Here is a 14,871-nt window from a genome sequence, read left to right as displayed (position 1 = left end):
GGACAGTCTGGGGTGGCCAGTAGGCCAATTCTGGCCGAGTTGTAGGCACAGTGCCGAAAGGACTTTGAAAAGGGACAGGCGTGGCTGGCATCCATCCTGCAGGCCTCCTACTCACTCCTCTTGCCTGGAACGAAGAATCTGGAGGTGAAGCAGCATCGACCCAGACAGCCTGAAGCTAAGGACGGCTCCCTGCATTGCGGATGACACCCCTGAGCTGCCACACCAGCCCAGGACCATCCCCACCCCCAGACTTCTGGAGCAAGTGAAAAAACCTTTATCTGTTTAAGCCTTTGTTAGTTAAGTGTTGTTACTTGAAGCTAACTTCTTTCTTAACCACTATGTCATAAAAGTATAAATAAACCAAAGACTATAAAGATGTAAGATTAACAGTTGTTATATCTGAACTTTATCTCTTCTTTCAGTAGCTTCCAAATTTGCTACGGTGAACAAGTAGTAATTGTGTCAACAGAAAAGAAAAGCCATTTTTTAAAAATACACCTCTGAATTATAATCTTTCTTAATAAGAATTTCAAGATAGAGATATATAGTAAAGTATTCTCAGTAAGGCATCTTACCTGTTGCAAAGTTCAGATGCCCTACATTAAATATACAGAAATCAAGTAGAGAAATTAGACAGGCCATCTCATTAGCCTACCCATGCCTCAGAAAGACGTGTAGAACTGTGCTCTTTATAAACAACAAGCAACGGACAATGAAATCACGTGAGTCTTACACTTAACGGTATGCCTGCCACTCAGAACAAAAGGCTCTCAAAGAACAAGAGGCCTGTAACACTCCAACCATAAACCTGTGGTGCAGCATTAACGTAGAGGAAGATAAACACAGGGGAGCTGATTACAAATCGCGTGAAAGGAACAAACGATGACCTCAAGACAGCCTAAGGTCTGTTCACATCACCCAAGTGAGGTTTCCTCTCAGCAGCATATTTTACCTCCATCTGGCCGGGAACACCCATGAGCATTTACAGCCTGCAGAGACTGCACGTTTCTGAAAAGGCGAATGTGGTGAACCTGATGCAAATGTTTTGCTAAAAAACATCATATGGTTCACCAGGAAGTTACATTTGGGGCTCTCACCATTGACAGGTCTCTGTTGTTATTCTTCAGCTTCTCTTCTTGCCTCTCTGAAAAGAAATGACAAGGTGGTTAATGCAGAGTGCTGAGCACCAGGCCGACGTAAACCATCGCTGACTAGCGACCCAAACACGCCTGTTTCAATCCCCGGCACAGGTGCACTTCGTACTAACAGAAAACTCAAATGCAGCAGAGCACCAGAATACTTCAATTAAAGAAAGGAAACTTCAAGCCTAACGTTTAAAACCTGCCTCTGCAACTGTCTTAACTCTACACATAAAGATCCACTCTTGTATCATATTGATAGGAACCAATGAAAAAGGCAGGCATCCCAGACAGCTCTGCATTCTGAGCTGTCTTGGATGGAAGACCAATTAATGATATCCCCTGAAATTTCATGGAGATTTGGAAATGGAGAAGCAGCAACATTTAAATCATCTGCCTGATGCAGCCACCTTTTATGGGAAATAGCACGAAGGCCTAGAATGAATATATAAATTCAGAGCCATGAATAAATTAAATTTCAGCAATGTCCTCAGCAATGTTCTCCCGTATTTCCAAGTATCTAGGGAAGGAGATCCACCCCACTCAGTCAAGCTTCAGAAAGCCTGCCCTCCATCCCAGCCACCTTCTAGGGATGCCTCTTCTCACCATGTCTCTGCAGGTCAGCATGCAAGTGCTCCTAACACCCCCCCACCCCACCCCCGCCACTGTCAGCCTGAGGTAGCCAGTCCATGAGATTGCCCATAACCTCTGGTGTAAAAAGATGAGCTGAGCCAATTGGATTCCTTCTCTTAAGAATTTAAATCAGAAAATCTTAGGAAATTAAGTCAATTGACTGTGGAAGCAGAAACAGAAAAATTACAATGTAGTGCTGGCTCTCAAACTTCAGTTTACCTAAGAATTACCTGGGCAGCTTGTTAAGAAAGCAGATTTCTGGGCCCCATGTCAAGACTGTGATACAGTAAAGCCTGGGAGTTGGACTCGGTCCCTAAGTTTTAACAAGTGTCTGGAGCAGTACTTACATTGGTGGCCTACAGAGCACGTGTGAGGTGCATATAGAAAGATCACCAGGACACGGCCAGAGGTAGGGGAAGGCCACAAGTACCTGCTAGAGAAGCACTAGAAGATGTGGGGCAGCTGAAGAGCAGAGAGAAGCCAGTGCTGACAGCAGAGCCCTGAAGACAAGGAGCCCACTGTAAGCCTCACCTCTGGCTCCTTTGGCCTGTGGGGCTGGTCTGACAAAGTCCCTGACTTCCTGGAACCAGTCAGTTCAGCTTTTCCTGAGTCTGGATCACATATATCCCTATCATACATCCCTCGTTGTTTCAGTAACATGACTGCAGCCCAAAGAGCTAAATCAAATTCATGTATCAAGAGAAAATTAGTTTCTCGCCCGGCCAGCATGGCTCAGATGTTGAGCACTGACCCATGATCCAGGAGATCGAACTTTGATTCCCAGTGGAGCATATGCCCAGGTTGTGGGTTCGATCCCCAGTGGTTGTGGGCTTGATCCCCAGTGGGGGGTGTGCAAGAGGCAGCTGATCAACGACTCTCTCATCACTGATGTTTCTCCCTCTCTCCCTCTCCCGCTTTCTGAAATCAATAAAGACATATTTAAAAAAAAAAAAAAAGAGTAAATTAGTTTTTCTTCTATGAGAGGGAAATGTAAAATAGCCACAATACCTGCACTAAAAACTAAAAATGGGAACCATGAGCCCTGGCCAGGTAGCTCAGTTGGTTAGAGCATCGTCCCGATACACTGAAGTTGTGGGTTTGATCCCAGTCAGGGCACATACAAGAATCAACCAATGATGCATAAATAAGTGGAGCAATCAATCGATGTTTCTCTCTCTACCTTTCTCTCTTTCTAAAAATCAATAAATAAAAATTTTTTTAAAAGAATGGGAACCAGCACCCTAGCCAGTTTTGCTCAGTGGTTAGAACATCGGCTCACGGATTCTCGGACTGAAGCGCCCTGGGTTCATTCCATTCTGGCCAAGGGCATGTACCTTGGTTGTGGGCTCCACCCCTAGCCCTGGTCGGGGCACGTGAGGAAGGCAACCAATCAATGTGTCTCTCTCACATCAGTGTTTCACGCTCACTCTCTCTCTCTCTCCCTTCCTTCCACTCTCTCTGAAAAGCAATGGAAAAAATATCCTCAGGTGAGGATTAAAAAGAAAAAAAATAAGGAAACCATCAAATCTTCCATTTCAGTGAAGACGCCTCAGTTTCAAATTACTGGCTCTTCCTGAGCTCCATCAAAGAGCCTCCCTGGTGGTCAATGGCGTTTGCCTCTGTGGACACAGGACATTGCCAACCAGGCCCCTCTACTGAAAACTCGCTTCTTTCAGAGCAGCAGAATCATTCTGTATAGCCCCCCCTCCCCAGGACTACGTATATATAAAATATATATATATTTTTTTGGAAGAAAATCATTTTATTGTAATTGATTCACAAACAGTAATATCACAAAAGCCGGTTTAAGAAGGCCACACAAACATCTGCCCAGCCCCAAACTCAATACCATCTCAATGAACTCTACACAGCAAGAACACTCTTCCATTGCAATTCTAAGGCAAGGAAACTTTTTTTTTTTTAAATATATCTTTATTGATTTCGGAGAGAGGAAAGGAGAGGGAGAGAGAGAGATAGAAACATCAATGATGAGAGAGTCATTGATTGAGCCCACAAGCGGGCATGTGCCCTGACCGGGAATCGAACCCCAATTGCCTGGATCCTAGGTCGATGCTCAACCGCTGAGCCACGCCCGGCCAGGCGAGGCAAGGAAACTATTAATGATAAAGTAGAGTTAACTTGTAGTTTTATATTTTCACTATCAATTACATTTTTATACTAAATTAATGTGGATATGAGACATGATTTTCTATTTCTTCAATGCAAACTTCTTGATTAGGCAAATCCATTTGCAAATTTGCACTGTTTCAGCACCTTGCTGAAATGCCCACAAAGCTTAAGGTCATCCTGTTCTGGGCACACTCCAAAAACTGTTTTATCTTATAGTGGCATGGGCCAAACTGCTGCTGCTGCTGGTATGCCAGTTGAGTTCCCTAAGGCTCCTAGTAAGTAATGTCGGGCCTTGAGGGCTCAGCATTACTTCCTCCACTGATGCCCCCAGTGATGGCATGGCCTAACGTGTGGCCAACAGCAGAGCCCACAGCTACACCAGCTGCAGTGGTTGCCATCTGGCCATCAGACCTGGCTGCTGGGGTGCAGCAGCAGGTGAGCCAATAGCAGATGGTGCAGCCGGTGCTGGTGGCTGAGCTGCTGGTGCTGGCCTGGGTGCAGCTATTATCTGAGGTGCCCGTCTGGCCAGAGGGGCCATGCGGGAGAGGTGCAGCTCCAGCTTCCACGCGGCATCTTAACAGCGCAGCAGATCGGAGTCTGCCGGACTACATATGTTTTTGTAAATAAGCTCAAGTGGGGAATGTGAGCCGAGGGAGAGTAAAGATTTGCAGAATAACAACAATGTTATTACAGTCAACACACAGGAGTACTTGACTGGTGAACTGCAACTCTGCCTCTGTGCTATCAGCAGCAGGTCTAAGTGGAGGGGTCCATCAGTTCAAACAGTGTCCACAAGATAACAATAAATTATTTATTTATGAGAAGCACTGCTTTTCTTAACAGACTAAAGTTTCCATCATTTCTTGTAAGACAGCATCATGGGGTGTTGCAGATAATGTTCTCAAAAATAACCTAGAGGGGTACTAAGGGTAAACTGTATTGGGGTGAGTTGTTCATGACGTGCCTACCAGTGCAGATGCCAAGGTGAACAAGAGCAGGAGCAATTTTATAAAGTCCAAGAGAATGCAGTTTAGCTTACAGATTTCTGAGAGTTGGGCTGAATCTAAGAGTAAGGCTTCCGGACAGGTTGTCTGCCTTGTAAGCAGCACCTATTAAATATTATGTCTTTAACTCCTGATAAGACTCTGATGCTCAACTCTTTGTAAATATTATTTCTCTTCACTTCTAATGATAATTCTTTGGAGAGCAAACAATTCAAGGCTGCATTCCATGTTAAGATAAGTTGAGTTTAGATCCTGTGTCGTCAATTTAAGGTCAGCAGGTAGTCTGCCTTCCATTTTTATATCTTTCCTATCCTGTATGGCAAAGCTACTTGAAAGAACTGTCCATGTTCAAGGTCTCAGTTCCTCAACATGCACTCGCTCCCAAATCTACACAATCTGGCTTCTGTTCCCATCATGCCGCTGCAATCACTCTTGCTAAGTCACTAAGAACCTCCGTTCTGCCTCTCAGACATTTAACACCCACCTTCTGCCTCTCCAGCCCCTGAAACTCTCCTCTCAACTTCTGCAATACCCCTTTCCAGCTGCTGAGGCTGGCCCTCTGCAGAGCTCCACCTCTGCTCGCCCTTGAATACCTGTTTCCTCAGGACTCTCTGTCCTCAGCTCTGGCTTTTCTTACTCCACACAGTCTCCCTATGGTCTCACCTACCTGGTAGACTCGATTACTACTTATCAATGTGGGATTCTAAAATCTCCGGGTAGCCTTTATCCCTCTGCAGCTCCACTACCATCCATCCACTGTGTACCAAATGTCTCCGCCCTCTGCCACACAGGCACGCCAAGTCCACTGTGACCAAACCTGAGACCACCTGCTCTCTTCTTCCCCACCCCAACCTGCTCCCCCTACAAACCAGAGACCCAGGCTCCTCCCTAGACGCCGCCTCTCTCCACACCTGCCGCTCAGCCATCACCAGCCTGTCACTTCCACCTCCCTGATACCCGCTGAATCTAGCATCTACTCCAACCCCAGGGCGAAAGTGCAGGCTCTTGCCAGCTTTATGCCTGGGATACTCAGAAAGCCTCATGACCTCCCTGCCTCCAGAGTGACCCACCCCCCAGTTTACCCTCCACACTGCTGCCAGAGTTGTCTTCCTGAGTTGGACGTCAGGCCTCTTTACAGGAAAGCTTCTGGATGTAAGTTCAACTCCTTGCCTTCCTGAACTAGATGCTACTTTCTCCAGCCTCCCCTGCCTGTCCTTCCCACACAGCTCCTCTAATCTGTTATACTAAACTACTTCCATTTTCACGTATGCACCCTGCTATTTGGCCCCTCTGCACTTTCGAAGGTGCCTCTCCTCCTGCATAGTGCGCGGAGCTCACGAGTGTGGGGTCTGCAGTGACGAAGGACTAGGCTGCAGCTCTGCTCGGCACCAACTTCACCTATCGTTCACTGAACTTCAGCCATAGTCCCCCTCTAGGAAAATGAGGAAACCCTCCCTACCACACAAGTTAAGAGAATTAAAAGTATGTAAAGTGCCCACCTCAGCATGTTGCAAATGGTAAGTGCTCAATAAATACTGACCAGCACTCACACTAAAGCTTCAAGATTCAGCTGAAGCATCATCTCTTCAAGAAAACCTGACCCCTGCCTTGCCAGCGTGGCTCAGCAGTTGAGCACTGACCTAGGATCCAGGAGATGGAGGTTCGATTCCCGATGGGGCACATGCCTGGGTTAGGGTCTTGATCCCCAGTCAGGAGCATGCAGGAGGCAGCCGATCAATGACTCTCTCATCATTGATGTTTCTATCTCTCTCTCCTCACTTCCTCTCTCTGAAATCAATAAAGATATAATTTTTAAAAATTAAAAAAAAGAAAACCTGACCCCTTACGTTGGCTTGGATATACTTTTTCTTTACTTTCATGACACTCAGAATGGACCTCCACAGAAGCACTTACCGTACTGTGCTGGTTTGTTAGGCCCATCTACACAGACCTCCTAAAAGAGGGAACTTTTTCAACCTTGTTTCTCCAGGGCCTACCAGAGCAACTGACCCACACACAGTAGATGAGGTAGCATTTCGCCACAGAACCAGCCAAGCAGGCTGTGTGTAAACACCTGCTCCCCTGCACTGAGCTGAGTAGCTTTCATCAGAGGGGACACTGGTAGAGGCCTGCCTGGCAGGAGGCCCTCCCTGCTGGGATATAACAGCAGTGCCCTGGGTACAGAAACATAGTTTCTGAACCAAAAATACAGCCTTTTCCTGATTTCAGTCAGGAAGCATCATAAAGCATCAAAAATACAAATCACATCTAATCATTTATAAATTGTCTTTTTGGAACAGAATTACATTCCATAATTAAATTCTACAACACACTGAAAAACCAAAGACATGTCACTAACTTTCAGACAAGATAAAAATTCCTCAGCAGAAAATTTCCTACCGCTTGGTGGGTTTCCATCACCAGTCAATTCTCAGTAGGGAAGCCACAGCAACAACAAACACAAGCAACTCAGACTTAACTGGGAATAAGAGTTTCAGGTATGAAAAACAATGTGCTTTGGCACCTAAGCCAAGAACCCTCAGCCAAGCTCAAAAGCCAGAGATGTCAACATCATTTTACTAAAACTGAAATTTCAAAGCTAAGAGCCAAAAGGAGCAACTGCTTGAACTTGTCCTACAGAATGGTCGAGAAAATCGAGTAAGAAAACGTAGCAAGTGCCCGGTGAACCATAGTCACACACACACACACACACACACACACACACACACGTTACCACCGTCAGCATTCTTATTATAGCATCACATCTGAGAATTCATTTCTCCCAAGAAAACCTAAATTTTGTGTATACCAATAACTCATCTTACCTATTTTCTTTTTTTGTTGTCGGCCAGCTGACTCTGTTATTGTTTCCTTCTTCTTTTCCACTGTAAACAACATAGTAACACAGTAAAAATTAATTGGGTATTATGCTAAAGAAACAAAGGCTGCTTTACTGAAGCCAAACCAATGGAAGCAGCTGACAAGAAAGTTACACCCTGATTTTGACTGCGATCATGATTAAGTCAACTGGTCTGCTCCCACACCTGCTGACAGTAAAAGGTGGACACAACATTCTAATACTGAAAGAGCAATATGATAAGCATCGTAAATCAAATACCCATAAAGGATTGTAGAACACAATCATAATCGAAACAATGAGTTTTCAGACCATCAGCGGAGGGTGATTGCCTCAGGCTGAATCCAAGCACATTTTCAAGTTCTGTTCTCATATAACTATGGCTAATTATAGTTACATTCTCATAGTCACTACAGAAGATAGGACTCATTCATTCAGCTATTGGCTGCCTACCTAAAAGGCACCGTTCTGGCTAGATAAAAAGATAAACATGATCCACTCCCTCTAAAGAGCAATCCATTGAGGGCAGATAATTAAATAACAATTATAGGACAGAAAATAGGCAAGATACACATATGCAGAAGGTAGGGAAAGCAGGGGGGCCAAAAAAAACTAAGACCAACTATTTTTTTAGTTTTCTTTTAATATTTTTTTAAAATTGATTTTAGAGAGAAAGGAAGGGTGAGGAAGAGAGAACATTGATGTGAGAGAGAAACATCAATCAGTTGCCTTCTGTAAGCGCCCCGACTGGGGCTCAAACCCCCACCTAGATATGTGCTCCGACTGGGAATCGAACCCGAGGCCCTTCCATGCCCAGGATGATGCTCCAACCAAGCCGCACCAGCTGGGACAGACCAATTTTTTTTTTTAATCCTCACCCGAGGATATTTTTTCCACTGCTTTTCACAGAGAAAGGAAGGCAGGGGGAGAGAGAGAAACATGGATGTGAGAGAGACACATCGATTGGTTGCCTCCCACACGCACCCCAGCCAGGGCTGGGGATCAAGCCTGCAACTGAGGTACGTGTCCTTGGCTGGAATCTAACCCGGGACCCTTCAGTCCACAAGCTGATGCTCTAACCACTAAGCCAAACTGGCCAGGGCAAGACCAACTTTTTTGGATGCGTATCAATTAACAAGATGATTGAATAACCATAAGCTTTTGAAGAGAAATAGTGTAATATATTTATATTTTATAGTTACTATCTTTAATCCCCCAGGAAAGGACTAAGAATAGACATGTCAACAATGACCTTTACTTGCCCTAGCCAATTTGCTCATTGGTTCGAGCGCTATCCCCTGGACTGAAGGGTCCCAGGTTCAATTCCAGGCAAGGGCATGTATCTCAGTTGCAGGTTTGATCCCCAGCCCTGGGTTAGATTCTTGTGCTCATCTGATCCTTGGCATTATTTGGGGAGTACTGACATTATCCTAAAAGCTGCCCTGCTGTGTTCGAGCAGGAGGCAACCAATCAATGTGTGTCTCTCTCACATCGATGTTCCTCCCTCCCTCTCCCTTTCTCTCTCTCTCTCTCCCCCCTTCCAATCTCTCTGAAAAGCAATGGAAAAGATAGCCTCAGGTGAAGATTAAAAAAAAAAATTACAGCTATGGAAGCTTTGCCTGGCAACTGCATTACTTTAAATTTGGGTGTAAAGTGAAAACAACTTATTTCTATAATGCACATACTTAAGAGACAAAGCAATTAGAGTGGACACTAATGAAGTTCATAATCTATTTATGTAAATAATTAATGTATGAAAATATTCATCACAACACACATGAAGCTCAATGTGATTTGTGTTTCAGTAGGCTCCTCACTGACATATGTGACATGAAAAGTGTATATGGACACAATCACACGATGGCCAACTAGCGTATGGTCACAGCAGAACAAGTTCTCACAAAGAAAACAGGTCAGTGTGGATGGAGCAGTGTGAGTGGCAGGGACAGCATATTAGGGTGGTAAAGGAGACACTGTGGGCCACTGGAAGAATTTTGGGTTCTCCTTCAAGTGGAAATGGGACACCATCATAGGGTTATGAGTAGAGGAGGGACTTGATCTGACAAGCTTTTGAAAGGATTATTCTGCCTGTTATCTTGGGAACAGACTATAGGGAGACAGAAACACTTGTTGGAGGCTATTGCAATAATCATGCGAAAGATGATGGTGGCTTAGACCACGAGAGACACCAGTGAGGTGATGAAAAGCAGTTGGAGTCTGGGTGTACCTGAAGGCAGCCCAACAGCATTGGATGCAGACTGAGAAAAGGGTCAAGAGCACCACGCAGGGATGATGGCAAGTGGAAGGTTGGAGCTGCCACAAGCACAGGCATGAAAGCTACCAATGAGGCAGGCTTGGAGGCCAGGAACAAGTGTTCGGTTTGGATGTGTTGGGTTTGAGATGCGTATTAGCTACTGCAGTGGATCAACAAGTTGAATATATGAATGTTGCATTAAGAGAGGGGTAGGGACATAAATTTATTTATTTATTTATTTATTTATTTATTTATTTATTTATTTAAAATATATCTTTATTGACTTCAGAGGGAGGGAGAGCGAGAGAAAAAGATAGAAACATCAATGATGAGAGAGTAGTCATTGATTGGCTGCCTCCTGCCCGCCCGACTGAGTATCGAGCCACAACCTGGGCATGTGCCCTGACATTGGAATTGAACCTTGATCTCCTGGATCCTAGGCCAATGCAAAACTGCTGAGCCACGCCTGGCCAGGCGGGACATAAATTTAGAGGTCACTGGCAAACAGAGCACACAAATGAGTTCACCACTGGAGTGAGTGAAAAAATTGGCGATCGCCCCAAAAAACAGGAGGTCAAGAAGAGGAACCAACAAGAAAACTGTAAAAGAATGACCAGCCAGAGGAAAACAAGACTAAGGAGTGTCCTGGAATCGAATGAAGAAAGTGCTCCAGGGTCTCTGGCCTGCACTACTCGAAGCATGGAGGTACCTTCCCCAAACAGGGAAATCCTGACAGAGGATCACACCTGTGACACCTGTAAAGCTAATGAGCCTGGTTTTAAATATGTTGGGGTGCCCAGCCGGGCGTGGCTCAGCGGTTAAGCATCAACCTAGGATCCAGGCGATCAGGGTTTGATTCCCGGTCAGGGCACACGCCCGGGTTGCGGGCTGCAGCCAATCAGTGACTCTCCATCATTGATGTTTCTAGCTCTCTCTCTCCCTCTCCTCTCTCTGAAATCAATAAAGATATATTTTAAAAAATAAATAAATAAATAAATATGTTGGGGTGCATTGTCAATAATAAATAAGTGAAGGAACAGTAAGCTGTAATTTTAAAAGCTTGAGTTTGTCTTCCAATTCTTTATTTGCTCTGTGACGTTAGTATGTCATTCAACCTTGCTAAGCCTCGATCTCCTTTTCTACGAAGGATAATATTCATACAACTAACCACAAATGGTTATGTGGATCAAATGACACGTTGTAAAAAAGAAAGCATCAAACTCTTATGAAGACATAAAGAAAAGTCGCAGAATTCAGAAAGTCCTGCGGAAATTCCTACTTTATTTGAAAGGCAACAAACTCTACCTGTTCTTAACTTTTTTGTCAAACGCACCTTCAACCACCTGAAACATGACTTATCCACTAGGACACCACTTACCTTGATACCGATCGTAACGACCTGTTATTCTCAAACACACCTTAGTCCTTAAAATGCCCCCCTATTTTTGCACCTATGGCACTTCATTTGTCTGGAAATCCTTCCCCCATCTCATTCTCCACCCAAATCCTAACCACCCACAAAGGACTGCAAGGCCACAACGGTTTCCACAGCATGTAACAGGTACCTTTCACATCACTGACATTTTGCATAAAAGTCATATTCCTAATTAGACTTCAGCTGGATTCGTCTCTGCGGCCCTATAAGGTTTTCGTGTGGCTGGTGCTCCTCAGACAGTCACTGTGAACAGCGCTTCATGAGCTTGACCCGCTGCAACTACTCCTGAAGGAAGCTGCCATACTCACATTTCTTACTCTGTTTTTCCACTTCCGCCTTCAGCCTCTTGTACTTGTCTGTCCTGTAAACCAGGACCCAGGTGATACCTGCAACAGAAAGAGCAACGTGCCCGTGGAGAAATGTTTACAACGGTCCCAGCAACTGTCATTAGTGGCCACTGTTGGGTAAGAAGGAATTTCAGCTCTTTTGCTTTATAGGTGCCCGTAGTTAAAACGACTGACTCTCCAAGCAAGGCGTCTCCGCAGACACGCGGGGACCCAAGAAACCGCAGTGACCAGAGACCGGCCGCCGGGCGCACGACCCCGCGCCCAGCGGCGCACCAGTCGCCCGAGGCTCCCCGGGGTAGAGGACACGCGCCCTCGAGCACGCAGGGCCGGCGACCTGGCCGTGGCGGCGCGGGGACCCTGCCTGAGACCTCCCCTCGGGCACAGCTCCGGCGGCCGGGGAGCAGCGCCTCACCCTCGGCGAGCAGAGCCGTGCACACGGAGATGAAAACGATGAGCAGCGTGTCCGCGAACATGGTGCTCATCCTGCACTTCCGGCTCTGCGCTCCCACCCCCGGGGGAGGGAAGCTCCGCAGCCCGAAAAGTGAGCGAAGGACGGTTTTCCTAGACTTCAGGACCACAGGGCGCCACAGCGACTCTGACAGCTCGGGCGCCACACTTCCGCTTCCGGGGCGCAGCGCAGGAAGAGCTCTTGCCCGAGGGGCCCTGACCGCGCGAACCCAGCGGAAACCCAGCCGCGCTCGGGCGGGTCTCGCGAGAGGTAAAGGTCGAGCCGCCGGGTCGGGGCTTTGGCGGGACCGGGCGGGGAGCGCAGAGCCGCAGGTTCGGGGCGCGCCTGCTCCGAGGCCGGGAGCCGCGAGTCCGGACTCGTCCGCGCTCCGCCCGGCCCAGCTCCGAGGCCGCGCGGGTGGTTGAGCCTCGGTTTGCAGAAAAGCGGGAAGACCGACTTCCGCCCGCGCGTACGACGCGCGCCGCACGCCCGCTGGGCGGCGGAAGCCGGGCGCTGCCGGCTCCGGGGAGTGTGTCCTCGCGAAGGAGGGACGCTGCGCGCGGCGCGGGAGGCGGCGTGGAGGCCGCGCGGCGGGCGGGGGCGGCGGGCGGGAGCCGTGGGAGCGGGGCTCGAAGGAGGAGGAGCGCGTCTGGGAAAGTCCGCGCAGCAGTGCGTGGGTGTCGGGAGCGCGGCCGAGACCCCGGCCGCCCGGGCCGCCGTCAGTGCCCGCAGGCGGGCGGCGCCGGCGGGAGGGCGGGAGGGAGCGGGCGGCGCGCCCAGCCGGCCCCCTGCGGGCCGAGCACCGCGTTCCCAGCAGCTCCCGCGGTCCAGGAGAGTCCAGGCGTCTTGAGGGCGCGCGGAAGTTCAGTGTTGAGTGGCTCGTTAACTGTGGGTTAAAGAAGACGTCCCGGCACCTGCTCTCAGCGCGATGTGTGTCCGTCTGGACGCGGGCTGAGCTGTACCCCGCGCACGGACTCGCTGTCACCGGCTCTTTTCTTTTCTCCTCCGCTCCAGGGCCCTTCACAGTGCTGGGGCGACGCTGCTTGGGCCTGACTTAGCTCCATGTGCATTTGTTGTCTTCCCTTTAGACTGAGAGCAGAGTCCCCGTTGCTTTTAGCAGACACCGAGTTCCTACGTGCAGCAGGAGCCGGTGGGCAGGGTGGGGTCAGGGGGTGGCTCAGATACTGTTGCGTCCCACGTTATAAGAAGGCGTAATAGAGTTGAAGTGTTGTGGGAGCACCTTGAGGGCAAGATCGGTGCTTCCTGGGGGCGTTGGGAAGGCTTTTCATTGGAGTTACACCTTGATTTGAGGAGTTCGGGTAAGGTAGGTTTTAATTTTTTTAATCCTCACTCGCGGATACTTTTTTCCATTGCTTTTCAGAGAGAGTGGAAGGGGGAGAGATCGAGAGAGGGAAACATTGATTGGTCCCCGACTGGTGCCAGGGATGGATCCTGCAACTGAGGAACGTGCCCTTGGCTGGACTCAAACCCAGGACCCTTCTGTCGAGGGCTGATGCTCTAACCACTGAGCCAAATTGGCAAGGATAGGTTTTTAGCCAGCTTTGAGTCGCCCATGGTAAATGGATGTGCAATGAGAACGTGACCTTTGAAGTCACACCTGATTCTCAGTTCTGGCTGTGCCACTTATTGTCAGTCGTCCTGAGCATATTGTTCAGTCCTTGAGCCTCAGTTTCTTTTTCTGTAAAATGTTGATAATAACACCAGCTGCATAAAACTGTTAAAGAGATTACGTGAGAAAGAGTACATTATAAAGCTGTTACTGGCACACAGAGTTCATGAAATGCAATATGCTGTTGATTGTAAGATGGGCCCTTATTTTATGTAAATAATGAATTAAGCTATGACACCCATTGACTGGAAGATGCGTTTCATTTACAGCTGTTAAAATGTGAGGAAAAAAGTCTTATATTCAATGAAATACATAAGTGAAAAGCATTTCACATTTTCCTATGCAAATGTTTACTATAGAACCAAGGACTGCTAGGATGTTTCCTTCTCTAGGGCAACGATGTCATAATCCTGTGCCCCAAGTTGAAAAACAGTCAGTGCTAAAAGCAAGTTCATATAATATCTTTTCTACATCCTACCAGATTCCTCTATCCTATTTTCAGGTTTTCTAAGCTCTCAAGTTTTCCCCAGGGAGACCACCCACCCAGAATTCACTGTCCTGCTCCAGTTTCTGTGACAAGGCTTTTGTCCTGGGACTTCCTTGTACTGTTCTCTAGGGTAGGGTTCACTATTCCCTGGCCCCACATCTCCCTCCTTAGTTTATGTTGCACATCCTCAGGTGACTTCCTGTGAAAGGTAAATGGGAGAACCTGCAGTGTTCTTACATTATTTGTGGGCTTAGTAATAAATTCTGTTCTTTAAATAAGTGTTCAGTACTAGGCTAGGCATTGTAAAAGATTAAGAGAGAAATTAAATCCCTGCTTATAACAGGTATGAAAGGATATGGGCCTCAGGTTTGACTCCTAATCCGACTCATGCAAGCTGTATTACTTGAGCAAGTGATTTAATTTCTATGGGCCTCATTTTTTTTTTAATTTATAAAATAGAGGAATATATACAAAAATTAGGATATATTTATACAGCACCCCAAATGC

General features: G+C 47.2%; 1 protein-coding gene and 1 pseudogene across 3 annotated transcripts in view; both read right to left on the bottom strand.

Moving 5' to 3' along the window:
• Nucleotides 1–12,844, bottom strand: part of TMCO1 (transmembrane and coiled-coil domains 1) — a 29,935-nt gene extending 17,091 nt beyond the window's left edge. Inside the window, exons 1-4 of one of the 2 annotated variants that reach the window (XM_081120538.1) lie at nt 12,212–12,844; nt 11,761–11,838; nt 7,732–7,791; nt 1,098–1,144 (exon numbers count right to left, since the gene is read on the bottom strand). In XM_081120538.1, the coding sequence (XP_080976664.1) occupies nt 1,098–1,144; nt 7,732–7,791; nt 11,761–11,838; nt 12,212–12,281 (255 nt within the window). In that variant the 5' untranslated portion in view covers nt 12,282–12,844. The remainder of the gene's footprint in view (nt 1–1,097; nt 1,145–7,731; nt 7,792–11,760; nt 11,839–12,211) is intronic. The other variant, XM_081120539.1, reaches the window with a different exon arrangement.
• On the bottom strand, nt 3,960–4,475 carry LOC308548909 (coiled-coil-helix-coiled-coil-helix domain-containing protein 2 pseudogene; annotated as a pseudogene). The gene has a single exon. The product of its transcript is annotated as a coiled-coil-helix-coiled-coil-helix domain-containing protein 2 pseudogene (transcript).
• Nucleotides 12,845–14,871: the final 2,027 nt, after the last annotated feature.

This window comes from Miniopterus schreibersii (genome assembly GCF_964146895.1).
Source record: "Miniopterus schreibersii genome assembly, chromosome: 19".
NCBI lineage: Eukaryota > Metazoa > Chordata > Mammalia > Chiroptera > Miniopteridae > Miniopterus > Miniopterus schreibersii.
Note: the sequence above shows the minus strand (reverse complement) of the source record. Positions and strands in the feature narration are given on the sequence as shown.